This window comes from Cotesia typhae, unplaced genomic scaffold (genome assembly GCF_013202065.1).
Source record: "Cotesia typhae breed Kobodo isofemale line unplaced genomic scaffold, CoteBio_Ctyphae contig_4, whole genome shotgun sequence".
In the NCBI taxonomy this organism is placed as follows: domain Eukaryota; kingdom Metazoa; phylum Arthropoda; class Insecta; order Hymenoptera; family Braconidae; genus Cotesia; species Cotesia typhae.
In genome coordinates this window covers 2,271,800-2,286,390 of record NW_027423748.1, presented here as the reverse complement: position 1 = coordinate 2,286,390, position 14,591 = coordinate 2,271,800, and the positions used below count along the sequence as shown (strand labels likewise).

Below are 14,591 nucleotides of genomic sequence, written 5' to 3'. Positions count from 1 at the left end.
AAAACGTATGGCCGACTAAATTGAGAAAATGCGGTGTGATTGCCAATCAAAATGTGTTAATTACAATTAAACGAAGCATGATCAAGTTTCTTCATGAAAGCTTAATGACGGAACTGAAAAAAATTGAATTAAAAAATTTTGTGTTATTTCAGATATCTTCACCAGACTACCATATTGACAGTTATTTTCACTAAAAATCTGAAAAAAATTTTCGAAACGGATTTTTTCACTGAAACTGATATTAATCCAGTAAGCAGTGTTTTTAATTCGTTGAGTATACTTCAATGATGTGAACCCTGATTAAAAATACTGATTGAAAAGAATTCAAAAGTATGAAATTTGAATTCTTTTTAATTATTTCAATTCTTTTGTTTGTATATATAGATATACAGTTTGCATAGAGTGACCGCTTCTCAATTCTTTTCAATCAGTATTTTTAATCAGGGAATCTATAAACATAACAATGTATGAAATCATATATTATATAATTATACATATTTACATTACATAAATTCAAGCGAAATCGTTTTTTCTCGGGTTGAAATTCGTCCGAAAAAATTTGAGGTACTCAATGACGCGCGCCAAGTACGATAAAAAAATTTTTTCTTAATTTTTAAATTTTCAACAAATTTTTTTCAATTTTTTCAACATTATGACGGTTTCTTGGTATTTTTTTGTATTTAACTTTTTTTTGTATAGAATGAAAATTATTGTAACGAGTCTTATTTTTTTTGCAAAGTGCAGATGTTATTGAGATGAGTTTTATGAACGTGGACTTGGCGCAATTTTTAACAGTGAAACTGTTTTTGTTCGGATTTCATATCTTTTTGTTAAGTGTAATTTTTTGCTCGCCTCTTAATACATTCTTAATTTTAAAATTGAACTTTTCCCGCGCAAAATTAGAAATATGTAAATAAATTAATTAATGCAGGTAAAGCTATTATCATATAAAAGGTTATTTGTTCGTTAATTTTGAAAATCAAATCCTAACAAAAAAATTAAAATTCTGTTTCTCTCATAGTAGCTAGTAGCATTAAAAAACTTAACGTGACTGACCCGTGTAAACTCTTCAATTTCAATCAATTAACTAGCTTATCAATGGGGATTTAAAATTTTTTATGTATATATAGTTAAAGTTTAACATTTTTTTGAATTAAAAAAGTTGTTAATCTAGATTTAATGCTCTATTACACATTAATTTAACAATAACAATCATTATTTTGGTATTGATAAACAATGATAATGATACTTTTAACATCAATTTATCATTACCGATATAATAAATTTCATTTTTATAATGATTATTATTGTTATTGTTACAATGACATTGTTGTTAATAAAGGGGACAATGCATCATACGCATAATTGTAATACCTATGGCCTAAAAATTACAATTATTTGAAATCCGCTCGATTGAATAACAATGCTACCTACAGGCAACGAGTACAAAGTCGTAGAATGTGTACACTATCCAATGAGAATTGCCTAAATCTTGAACTGCTGGCCTGAAGGAAGAAAGTAAAACTCAAACAATCTTTAGCCTGTTGTGTATTTAGTCTAGTTAATAAATGAAATTCAATAGAAAGAATAGGTTTGAAAACAATCCACATATGAAGTTGTTTGATAGTTTATTCTAGAAATTTTGTATTTATAAAGTATTTTAACATTCTTAATTTCAAAATTAAATTTTTCCCGCGCAAAATTGAAAATTCATAAATGAATAAATTAATGCAGGCAAAGCTATTCTAATATGATAGGTTGTTTATTCATTAATTTTGATAATCAAATCCTAATAAAAAAATTGAAATTCTGTTTCTCTCATAGTAGCTAGTAGCATTAAAAGACTTAACGTGACTGATCCACGTAAACTCCGCGGTTAAAAGCGATTAACTATCTTATTAATAGGGATTTTACATTTTTATTTATATACAGTAAAAATTTTTACATTTTTTTGAATTAAAAAAGTTGTTGATTTGGATTTAATACTCTAATACACATTAATTTAATAATAACAATAATTCATTTAGTAATAATAATGATAATGATATTTTTAACCTCAATTTGGTATTACCGATATAATTAATTTCATTCTCATAATTTTTATTATTAGTGTTATTGTTATTATGACATTGTTGTAAGTAAATGACACAATACACCATGCTCATAATTGTAAGACTTTTCACCTAAATCCACTTGATTGGATAACAATGCAACCTATCGGTAACGACCACAAAATCATAGAATGGTACACTATCCAATGGGAATAACCTCTGATTATGATTGTTCATGTACAAAAAACCTTTGTTCCAACTTCAAATTGTTTATTTCTAGTTTAATTAAGATTTTTAATAAGCTGAATATTTGTATTCTAAATATTTGCACTGCGCATGCGTCAACTTTACGTTTAGACTTTCAGCGCGGACTTTTGAAAATTATATTGACCAGCACAGTGATTAGAGTAAGTGTATTTTTCTTGTAATTTCAATTATAGAGGTCACAGGACAAAAGGGCAACGTGTAGTTTTTAATAATTTTATAATAAGTTTTATTTTAATAAAGTATTGAAATTTTTGTTAATTGTTATGGATTTTTTTTTTTTTTTAATAGTTCGTAGTATTGATGAAAATAGAATTGATGAAAATAAAAAAATGTACATGCATTGATTAACAATTCTCTCGATATTTTTAAAAATTTAGAATGAAATAAATATTTATTAGTTACTTATTTATTTACTTAATGACATTGATATTGGCTGACGTCTAACAATTTTTTTAATTATTTGAATTAATTAAATAGTAATTCCTAAAAAATTACACCCGTAAATTTTTTAATTTTTTACACATGCGATGTGCTTGTCACTATAATTTTCAAAAGACCGCGCTAAAAGTCTATATACGTAAAGTTGACGCATGCGCAGTGCAAATATTTAGAATGCATACATACAGCTAATTAAAAATGTTAATTAAACAACAAATAAAAATAACAAAATAAAAAAGTAGGAACAATTGTTAAATATACATGAACAATCAAAAATAGAGGCTTGATGACCCAAATTGCTACCAAAATATTCAAAAATGCGACAGGGGGGCTAACTTAAAGGTACATTATTAATAAATTCTTTTTAAAATAAATAAATGGAGAACGATCAAATGTTGAGAGTGAATAATAAAGAACAAACGAAAAGCTGAAAACGTAATAGAAAAAAAAATCAAAAATTAAAAGAAAAAAATTTGGGGTTCTAACTTCAGTGAGCTATCCCGTTGAATCTACAGTTTATGTAGAAATAATTTCAGTGCACTCTGGTGGTTGTAGATGCAAACTGTGAATTAACTTTTTTCAGTGTAGTTGCGTATCTATAGTAAGATTACTACACATTTTTATTTTATCTAGTCTGTGGCGGTGACTTTTCTCCATGAAAATAAAGTCAGTATCGAAATTTCTGGGCTTACTATAGTTTGTGCTAATAAAATTTAATAATTTTAAGTGAATTAAATGTTATAATTGATTATAATTAATTAATATCAGTAAAATAGAGTATGACTTACTTTTATGATATATCATTTTGGAAAAAGGAGTACCATATAATTAAATAAAATTTTGCAACCTCGAAATACCATTCTGCTTACAGTTAACACAGTCGGTAGTCTGGCGCTCCGTTTACAACGGAATTTTTGAACGGAACTTGGCGCCAGATTCTACCGAATCTGTGGATGACAACGTAGGTAGTGACATCTGAAAGCGACTAAAAATATCACTCTGATTTTTAAGTGTAGTCTAAAAATATGAAACATTGGAAATTAGATTTTTAGTTAAGGGGTTAGAGGTACTCAGAGGCTTAAAAAAATGATGATTTTCAATAATTTTTTTTTTGTAGTTAATTACTTTATTTGACAAAAATAAAAACATAGCTTTATTAGAACACGTTTCGATTTGACTTCACGAAAATTTCAAAAAAAAAAATTAATAATTCAAAAAGTTATCGCTGTTTTTATAGAGCCCGTTCCTCCCGAAGTCCTTTGCGGTGATCATCATAAGTCCTTGGAGATTCATCTAAAATCAATCGGATAAGAAAAATAAGTTTTATTAATAGATAATCTTGTGCCTAATCGAAGCTTTTTTTTTTTTCGAAATTAACAAAATGGCGGCTTCAGGAAATTTTTTTCTAGATTTTCGGGCAAAAATCAACAGTTTATTGTTAAAAAAAAATCGAAATTTTTGAAAAAAAAAAAAAAAATCCTTCGTACAGGCACGAGTTTTTAATGTTTTTCAAAAGTACAATAAATTTTATTGAAATCTACCGAGCAGTTTTTAAGTTACAGTGATCACCAGTTCAGAAAACATAGTTTTGAGAAAAACGCATTTAAAGTTTTGCTATGGATTTATGTCAAATTATAAGAATTATTTAATAACTTACACTGAGTCATCTATTCCTGGACCATATAATAGCTCTTCAGCCGTCATAGCAGCTTCCAAAATATCGATTTGCTGGTGCCTACGTTGCAATCGACCTTCTCGGGTGTTATCATTAGCGCGCTTATCTGCTACTTTCATACGTGCAGCATCCATTCTTTCTGCATACCGATGAGAACTAGGCCCACAATTAAGTCCTAGTGTATTCATCAAGACTAATAATGAATTTATACCCTCATTAAATATACACATAGCAACGTATGCAGCTATTTGTACGATAATATAACTAGTATTTACCGTTTTTGGGCATATTTTCCATACTAGTTGGTTAAAGCTTTCATTATTATTCTGATTGAATCCACCTATACATCTTGAAAGTAAATTTTCATTACTAAGATCTTCGTATATAGGCTTGATAGCTTTTAAAACATCAGAAGGTAAGGGAGAATAATCGTGAGAATAGGTATCAAGCTCTCCTCTTGCTTCAGCGCGCTGGTAAGAGCACCAAGATTCTTCGCCTTTTGGACACATATCATGATTCGGTTTTTCATCACTCGAGCCGTAGTGATAAAAGGTTGCCATTATAGCAGATTTCATATTTTCAATAGAATCACAATGCCGGCGTATTGCTAAACCATAGTACACAGTTAGTTTGTCTATTACTTTTCCTGTGAGCTTACCTCGACCACCAAGACCTTTTTGGTTACTCTTCAGCGTACGTAATCGACTCCCCATCCGCTTTTGGACATGCCCTATACATTCCTTTTTATTTACAGTTGTATTTTTGTAAGGATCTGATTTTATAATTCCTGAATAAGTCTTGGAGTCACCATCACCAATATAGTTGGCATACTTAACTCCATATTTAGTTTCAGAATACGAAAACATTTCGACCATCGCATCCACCTCCATTTTCCCAGAAGACCCTTTATGATTAGCAGAACACACATCTTTATGCGATTGATACCATTCCTAGAACTCAACAGTATTTGGTTTTTTTTTCCAATACTCACATAGCTTACAATATGCACTTTTAATGTTTATGTCAAGAATCTTTCCAGTAAAATAGCCAATTATAGAAGAAACTCCAAATGACGATGTATATCCCCGTTGTTGCCAGGTTCCATCTCCCGATACAGTTAGATGATTTATATCTTCATTTTCAGTTGTTGGCATTGCTTGCTTTTCTTCATTCACAGCTTTCGTCATGAAGGTTTCTGCGACGGTTTTACTACAATTCAAAATCTGTTTCAGTAAAATTGTATGCGTAGATTTATCTAAAAAAGACGGCATGTCCATCAGGCCGCAAAACTTGCACAATCCTTCGTATCCTATTCCTAGTATTCTCATTACAAAAATGAAACGTCTGTTTATTTCATAAGAATGCCCAACGAAAGAACAGGAAGGAATATATTCATTTCCACAGTTATTACACGCAACTACAATTTTGAATCCCAGCCCACGTGTACTTGCTGTTTGAAACACTACATTTCCATCACATTTTTTACATTTAATAAGAGCAGAAATTGCAGTGAATACCTGAATAAAATTTATTATTCGAAATTCAGTACTGCTGTCTTCAGGTACATCATCTTCAGTATTTTGTTTTAATTTTTTAGAAGATGTACTCTGAATACTTTCATCACGTTCGGCTGTTTTCGAATTAAAAACATTCTTTCTTTTGACTGAACGCGACTTATTAATTGTTTCAGAACTCCGGAGTTCTCTTGAAACCTTTCTAGAATCACGTCCCATGGTTAATAATTTAATTCACTTGAGAAATAATTTATCACAAAACTATCGACTGATCAGTGCAACGACTACAGGTATACTGGCAACCAAAAATTATTTTTCAATTCTTGTACTACCTACAAATTGTGAATATATGTAGAAGGATTTATATATATATATATATATATATATATATATAATATATATAATATATAATATATATATAATATATAATATATATATATACAGGGTGTCTCAGAAGTCGTGAGCCACCGGACAGGGTGTGATAGAAAATTGGATTCTGAATAGAAAAGTCCTTTACCATTTTTCGATCAGACCCATAGAAAAATTACTACAAATTTATGAAAATAGACCAATGAGGAGCGCGGTTTAGCGGCAGAACGGTAGGCGCAAGAGCGAGCGAGTGGAAGCGAGACAGGCAATGAGTGCGCGCTCGCTTGCACACGTGTGATATCATTGCTCAGTTATAGCGGGATGCCCGTATGCAATAATAATGATCAATGATACTCCTGTAAATAAAAAAAAATTAATATTAGAAAAATCATCCCATAGACAGACCCATAAAATAAAAAATGTGCGATTTTTTGATAATTAAAACTCAAATTTTCGGTGTCACCGAAAAATGAAAAAATAAAAAGCCAACAGTCATATTCAATGATACCCCTGTAATTAAAAAAAAAAAGAAAAGTTATAAAAGTACCCCATACACTCTGAGATACAGCCCCATAAAGCCAAAAATTTGCGATTATTTAATGATGAAATTCAAATGATCAGTGTGCACTTGAAGTTAAAAAAAAAGCAATAAAAATAATCAGTGACACTACTGTAGACCAAAAAAATTGAAAAAAAATAAAAAACTACCTCATAGACACTGAGATACACCCCCATAAAGCTGCGATTTCTCCATTATTTGTGAAGTTAAGTTGAAATTCTCGGTGTCAACTCGGAATAACTCAAAGAAAATTATCTTTCTTTCCAGTTTAACCTTTTTATGAATTAAAAATCAAAATTTTGGAATCCACCCCATAAACACCGAGAGGCAACCCCACAATGCTACAATTGTTCGATTTTTATTGATTTAAATTGAAATTCTCGGTTTTTACTCAAAATAAGTAAAAGAAAATTATTGTACTTTTTAATGTTATCTCTGTTATAAAATAATAAATCAAAATTTTAGAATCCACCCCACAGACACCGAGATACATCCCCATACAGTCGCTATTTGTCGATTTTTAATTGACTTAAATTGAAATTCTCGGTGTCCACTTAAAATAAAGAGCATAAACTCATTCCACTTTCCAATTTACTCTTTTTAATAAATGAAAATATCAAAATTCAAGAATTCACCCCATAGACCCCAAGATACGCCTCCATAAAGCCGCGATTTATCGATTTTTTGTGGATTGATATCGAAATTTTCGGTGTCATATGAAAATTTGAATTTTAATTATTGAAAAATCGCGAATTGTTGGCTTTATTTGGATGTTTGTTAGTGTCTATGCGGTGGATTTTCAAGAGTTAAGTTTTTTTATGTTTTTAAGGGTGTAATTTAAAAGTACAATAGGTTTCTCTTGTTGTTGTTAAATGGACACCAAGAATTTCAATTTCAATTACTAACAAATCACAAATTAGCGGATTTATGGGGTCCTATCTCGCCGTTAATGGGGTGTTTTTTCAAATCTTATTTTTTTTTGCTTACAAGAGTATATCTGAAAATGAGTTTTCATACTTTTCATTTATTTTCAACGGACACCGAGAAGTAGCATTTTAATTACTAAAAATCACAAATTTTCAGCTTAATGGGATCATAATTCGGAGTTTGCGGGGTGGTTTTTTAAATAATAATTTTTTTCGATACACAGGAGTTTAATCGATAAGTACAAAAGGTTTCTTTTGTTGATTTTCAATGGGCACCAATAATTTGAATTTTAATTTCTAAGCAATCCCGATTTTTGTGCGTTATCAAGTCATATTTCGGTATCTATGGGGTGTTTTTACAATTTTTTAAATTTGTCTGATGGTCAAAAGTACCACTGATAATTTTGATTGGTATTTTTTTTCTATTTCGAATGCACTGTGAATATTTTAATTTTTATGTTAAATAATCCCGAAATACTCGGCTTTATTAGGCTGTATCTTAGTGTCTATGGGGTGGTTTTTGTAATTTTTAATTTTTTTCTGATTGTTATGGGTATAGTTAACTATTAGTCCTAGATTTTTATTTGAAATTTTGAGTAGTCGTCGAAAATTTCTATTTTAATTATTGAAATATCGCACAATTTTTGGCTTTATGGGACTGTATCTCCCTGTCTATGGGGTAGTTTTTTATTTTTAAAAATTTTCTTCACCTACTGTAGTGTCACTGATTATTTTTATTGCTTTTTTTTTTCACTTCAAGTGCACTCTGATCATTTGAATTTCATTATTAAATAATCGCGAATTTTCGGCTTTACGGGGCTGTATCTCCCTGTCTATGGGGTAGTTTTTATTTTTTTCAATTTTTTTGGTCTACAGTAGTGTCACTGATTATTTTTATTGCTTTTTTTTTTTTTTTTAATTCAAGTGCACACTGATCATTTGAATTTCATCATTAAATAATCGCAAATTTTTGGCTTTATGGGGCTGTATCTCAGAGTGTATGGGGTACTTTTATAACTTTTCTTTTTTTTTTTTAATTACAGGGGTATCATTGAATATGACTGTTGGCTTTTTTTTTTTTTTTCATTTTTCGGTGACACCGAAAATTTGAGTTTTAATTATCAAAAAATCGCACATTTTTTATTTTATGGGGCTGTCTATGGGATGATTTTTCTAATATTAATTTTTTTATTTACAGGAGTATCATTGATCATTATTATTGCATGCGGGCATCCCGCTATAACTGAGCAATGATATCACACGTGTGCAAGCGAGCGCGCACGCATTGCCTGTCGCGCTTCCACTCGCTCGCTCTTGCGCCTACCGTTCTGCCGCTAAACCGCGCTCCTCATTGGTCTATTTTCATAAATTTGTAGTAATTTTTCTATGGGTCTGATCGAAAAATGGTAAAGGACTTTTCTATTCAGAATCCAATTTTCTACCACACCCTGTCCGGTGGCTCACGACTTCTGAGACACCCTGTATATATATATATATATATATATATATATATATATATATATATATATATATATATATATATAATATAGTATGTATAATATATATAATATATATAATTATACATACATTAAAATGGGGAGATATTCATGACAATGAAACCCGAAAGGTCGGTTGCTTGCAAGTGTTTCTAGCTACCTGCTCTCGAATGCCACGTAGCACCCGAGTGTCCTTTGGTCATTGTTAAATAACTCGAAAAGAATTTGTCGGATTCACTTCAAATTTTCACACAATATTTTAAAAATATTACACTTTAAGAAAATGCAAAAAAAAATCGATGTTTTGAAAATTCTGACTACCCCTAACCTCTTAAGCAGTGTTTCTATGCAGAGATTTTTGAATAAAAAAATTTAATTTAAACAGTTATATTCAACGTTGTCTGAATCGAAATAATTCTGATTTATAAAAATAAATCATTTTTTCATAAAAAAATTTCTCCCAAGCACTTTTGCTATTAAAAAATGAAAAGATGAATTTAATTTTTTTATTTTTATATTTTTGTAATAAAAAGATAATTTTTTATTTTTCATTTTTTATTTCTGTGATAAGAAGAATACTTATCATTCAAAATAAAATATAAACTTATTTCACGAAAAAATATAAGTATGAAATGAAGAATAGTTTATATTGATGAACTAAATTATCAATTAGAAGCTTTCCATTTCAGATAAATTTTAAAAGAAAATTAAGTAACTTTGAATTTAATAATTCAATGATTAATGATTTAATAATAATCATGATAAGAATAGAGATAAATATTTTTATTCCTATTATTTTTGTCATTAATTTAGTATTACCATTATTTTTATTTTCAGTATTATCGTTACTATTATTATTATTATACGGCTCCGTATACATGCGAAGTTTTTCGAGTAAAATTTGAATTTCCCGGGAATTTATATTGCTCCGTACACATCCGGAGCCGTATCGTTCATTTGCCGTACTTTTAGGCACATTCAATTTGAATTTATTAATACTTTCTCGCTAAAAGTTTAAACTAAATCAAAGCAATTAAATAAGAAGGTAATTGTAAGCGAATCACCGTAGTTCATTAGAACATATGTGTGTGAGTCCCTTCAAGATTGGAGTTTACTTGAAGCTACAGTATATGTAGAAAGAATGCCAGTGCACCCTGGCGAGTGTAGATCCAAGCTGTGAAATATCTTTTTTTAACTGTAGTTTCCCATCTATCGAAGGATTACTATGCATTCTCGAATTATTTAGTCTGTGGCAGATCACTTTGCCCATTGAAAAAAGGTCAGGATCGAAATTTTTGCGTTGCTATAGTTTGTGCTGATTAAATTTAATAATATTAAGCAGATTAATTGTTATAATTGCATATAATCAATTAATATCGGGAAAATAAGGTATGAACTACCGTTATAATACTAATTTAAGGAAAAAAAGGACCGTAGAATTAAAAATAAATTTGCAACCTCTAAAAAACGTGATGCTTACAGTAAACACAGTCGGTAGTCTAGCGCTCCGTTTACAACGGAATTTTTGAACGGAACTTGGCGCCAGATTCTACCGAATCTGTGGATAATTATTTCTATTTCACGAACTCTAAACAATAACTCATTCTCTGAATTTGTCACCCAAAATGAATAAAAATAAAAATTTTTAAAATCATAAAAATTCATACTTCTTCACTTTTTTACTCGTATAACTTTTGAATGGGACCGAATTTTTGTAAATTTCATCTGAAAGCTCTTTAAATAAGCTTCAATTTGAGTATCATATTACATGTATAGTTCCAAAATTACGGTCGATTCAGCTATGCTAAATATAAAATTTGCTGTTGCATTCGTTTTACCAAACGTCATCCAAAACTTATCGTTGTATTTTGAAAATAGTAATTTTTTTTTATTAATAAGAAATTATTATTATTATTATCAATAAAATGAAATCTACTTCCATTTCGGTTCCCGAATGGTCTTTTTCTCCCTTTTTAGTACTCTTTTCATGTGAGCCTTTTGTTGCTTCATTTTTAAAAAGTCAGGGAGATTTGAGGAGATCTCTTCTGATTTATTTTCTAAGTTTTTATTTCGTACATTGTGGCAGTTCCATTGAAAGATTTTTAAGCTTGATATTAGATTATGAGCCATTATTCTTGCAAGAGATTTAAGCTCGATTGTGAACTTGTGATTGTGTTAAATTCTTCAGTTGGAAGATTATCTCCCGGGAATAGAGCTATGTTTAGAAGATTACAGGTTTGTTGAATAGTGGTCATTTGTTCTTTTACTCCAATTTCTTCCAATTGTGGTGCGAGTTTGTCACTAATTATTGTTAGTACGTTGGTGATTTGGTTTAGTAGATTTACAAGTAAATTTTGACTGATTAATTCTCATTGATGGCCTGGGTTCTTTTGAATGGGAGTCAGGTTAGTTAGTGATGGAACTAGTTGGGATGAAGTTGTAGGTGTTGATGTGGAACTAGAATTTGAGATTGATTTAGGAAAATTAGTCTGCGAGTACAAATTTTCTTGAGAATGATTAGTAAGAGTAGAGTTAGTGTATATTTTTGTGTGAAATTTACTTATTCTTTCTTGTTGGAATTTTTGGTTTTTCCTATATTGGTCACTGTTTGTTTGAGTTGTAAGCTTCTGTGGTTTTTTGTTGGCGAAGTGCAGCTGTAAATGATCTATTGGTTATTTGAAAATGTCTAGTTTGGTCTCCGAGATGTGTAGACGAGTTTTGGATGGGTAAAACTGGTCTCTTGATGTGAGAAAAATCTGCAAGATCATAATTGCTGGGAATGATTAATGTTTGGTCAAGGCTCTTGATTGCATCCTTGGCTTCTGAGTAGCTAATATTAACAATTGCTGCATAGTTGTGAATGTCCTTGAGCAAGAATTGGACAGATAGAGCTTAGGGATACGTGATCTCCTTTATAATTTATGCATTTTGGAGGTGATTCGATAAGTAGACAGGTGGTTGGATCAGGATGATTTTTACGTGAGTTACCACAATGATTACAGTTCGGTGAATCTTTAGATTTTTCGGCTGAATGGTCGAAACGTAGGCAGTTTGTACATCTTTTGACTGGAGAGCTGTATATATAAACTTTATGTATAGCATTGAAAATACTTATTTTGTTTTGACGAATTTGTCCTGCAAAGGTTAATTTGACGGACTTAAAAGAAACATATTTCTTTTCCTGGTTCTTTAGTACAGCTCTTTGACATCTAGTTAGAGAGATGACTTCGACTATTGAGTTTAGTCCTTCTTTTAGGTCTTCCATTGAAAAATTGAGAGGAATATCTTTAATTATTCCATGAGATACCATTCTGGGAGTTGGGAAATAGGCTATGAGACCTCTGTTTTTGAAATCTGGATGATTTTTTAAATTGTTTGCAACGCTTTTTGTGTGAAGAGTCATGGCGATTTTTTTGCCAACTTGTCGAGTGTTTTTAAGATTTTTTATTCAATTATTTTTTTTTTAAATTTCTGTGATAGTTTTGCATAGAGATAGGTAATGAGTAGGAACTCGTATTGGGCTGTCTCGATCTTGTTCAATGATTAATTCATAGGGTCCTTTGTTGTCTTCCAAGTCGATGTTGTCTGTTAAAAAAGTAGCTGGGCTAGAGGTGGTGAGAGGCTTTTTCTTTTTGGGTTGTTGTCATCTTTAGCATTTTTTCTTTGTCTTTTGTGATTATTTTCGTTGTTAGTATTTGTGTGAAGAGATGGTTGTGTTTAGATCTCAATGGTATTGCCTATATCCATAGACTCATCATAAGTAAAGTTGTAATACCTATTATGGTCGTTTTCGTTTGTATTCATCGTGTCTAAAAGGTTATAGACCGCTTGTTCACTTTCGATGACTTTTTCTTGTTCGTAATCTTCAGTTGACAGTTTGTTGTTCATATTGATATTAGGATTAGAATTAGAATTAATGATTTGAGTATTTGTGCGCAGCTGTGAGATAGATGAAGAGAGGTTGGGTCTATTTCTGGGCTTGGGGCCGAAGCCTCAGCCTCAGAAAGTAAAGTGAAACCTGGATAAGTGAGACTTGAAGGGGCTAAGATTTTCTTCTCACTTATAGAGGTTTCTCATTTACTCGAGTTTCTCACACAGAGAGGAAAACTCAGATAGACAAAGTCAGAGAATAATAAATAGAAATATTTAACATTTTACTTCTGGTAAAAATATTCTATAGAGATGCATAAAGCACCTGTGCATAGACACCAGAAGGAATATGATACATTTATAAAAATTTATACAAAATATTAGAGTAACTTAGTCAGTAGTATTCAAAGTAACTTAAGAATAATTTTACTAATTTTTCACAAAATATCGATTAGTATTAATTAAAGTTTAATTGAACTAATCCATCTCGCAATACGTTTTCTTAATCTTTTATTATAATTTAGTTCTTTCAAATTATTTGGAAGTCGATTGAAGTATTTTATTGCTATGTAATTTGCATTTTTGGTACTTATTGTTCTATTAACTTTTGGAAGAGTTATCTGTTTAGACCTGGTATTAGTTATTCTCTCAAAATATAATGTCTGACAATCATAAAAGTAATAATTTAAAGCTTGGGCAATAAAAGATTGTTTAATCTTCAGTGGTCTTAACAAATCATCCGTAATTTTCATTTTGTTTAACAATTTATTTTGCAGATTTACAATCGGTTTTAAAGCGTTCTCATAAGCACCACCCCATCCAATAATTCCATAGTTTATAACACTTTCAAAAAGACCATGATAAATAATTTTCAGTATCGATGGGTTTAACCAATTATTTAATTTATAAAAGAGGAAGGTAAAGTACTTGACTTTTTTCATTAGTTCGGAAATATGTATGTTCCATTTCATATGGCAATCAAAAACTACCCCCAAATATTTACAACTTTCAACTCTTTTCAACTCTCTATCTTTAATGAACAAATGAAAATTACTAGGTACACTGTCCGTATAACAACCAAAATTAATAAAAGTAGATTTATCAACATTCAGCGTTAGCTGATTGCCTTTTAACCAATGGTCTAGCTTATTTAACCAGTCAGTTAAACGGTCAGCAACGACCAACCAATTACATCCACTACACAGAACTACTGTATCATCAGCATATGATACAAGCGCTTTAGGAGGTAGAATACTAAATATATCATTTATGCACATTATAAAGAGAAGAGGCCCTAAGATAGTCCCTTGAGGAACACCAATTTTTACTAATCTATAATCACTAGAACAATTATTTAATTTCACACATTGTTCTCTACCTGTTAGATAATCTACAATCAATTTATGAGGTAGACCTCTGATTCCTT

At 30.4% G+C, this 14,591-nt stretch overlaps 2 protein-coding genes across 16 annotated transcripts in view; one reads left to right on the top strand and one right to left on the bottom strand.

Moving 5' to 3' along the window:
* Positions 1-14,591, top strand: part of Mp (collagen XV/XVIII-type protein multiplexin) — a 622,917-nt gene that overhangs the window by 425,285 nt on the left and 183,041 nt on the right. The gene's annotated exons all lie outside the window — the stretch shown is intronic.
* LOC141527716 (uncharacterized) lies at positions 3,912-5,343 on the bottom strand. Its single transcript, XM_074243342.1, has 2 exons — positions 4,414-5,343; positions 3,912-4,049 (listed from the first exon to the last, which is right to left on the bottom strand). The coding sequence occupies exons 1-2, from the start codon at positions 5,319-5,321 to the stop codon at positions 4,046-4,048; spliced, it is 912 nt and encodes a 303-aa protein (XP_074099443.1). The 5' UTR covers positions 5,322-5,343; the 3' UTR covers positions 3,912-4,045.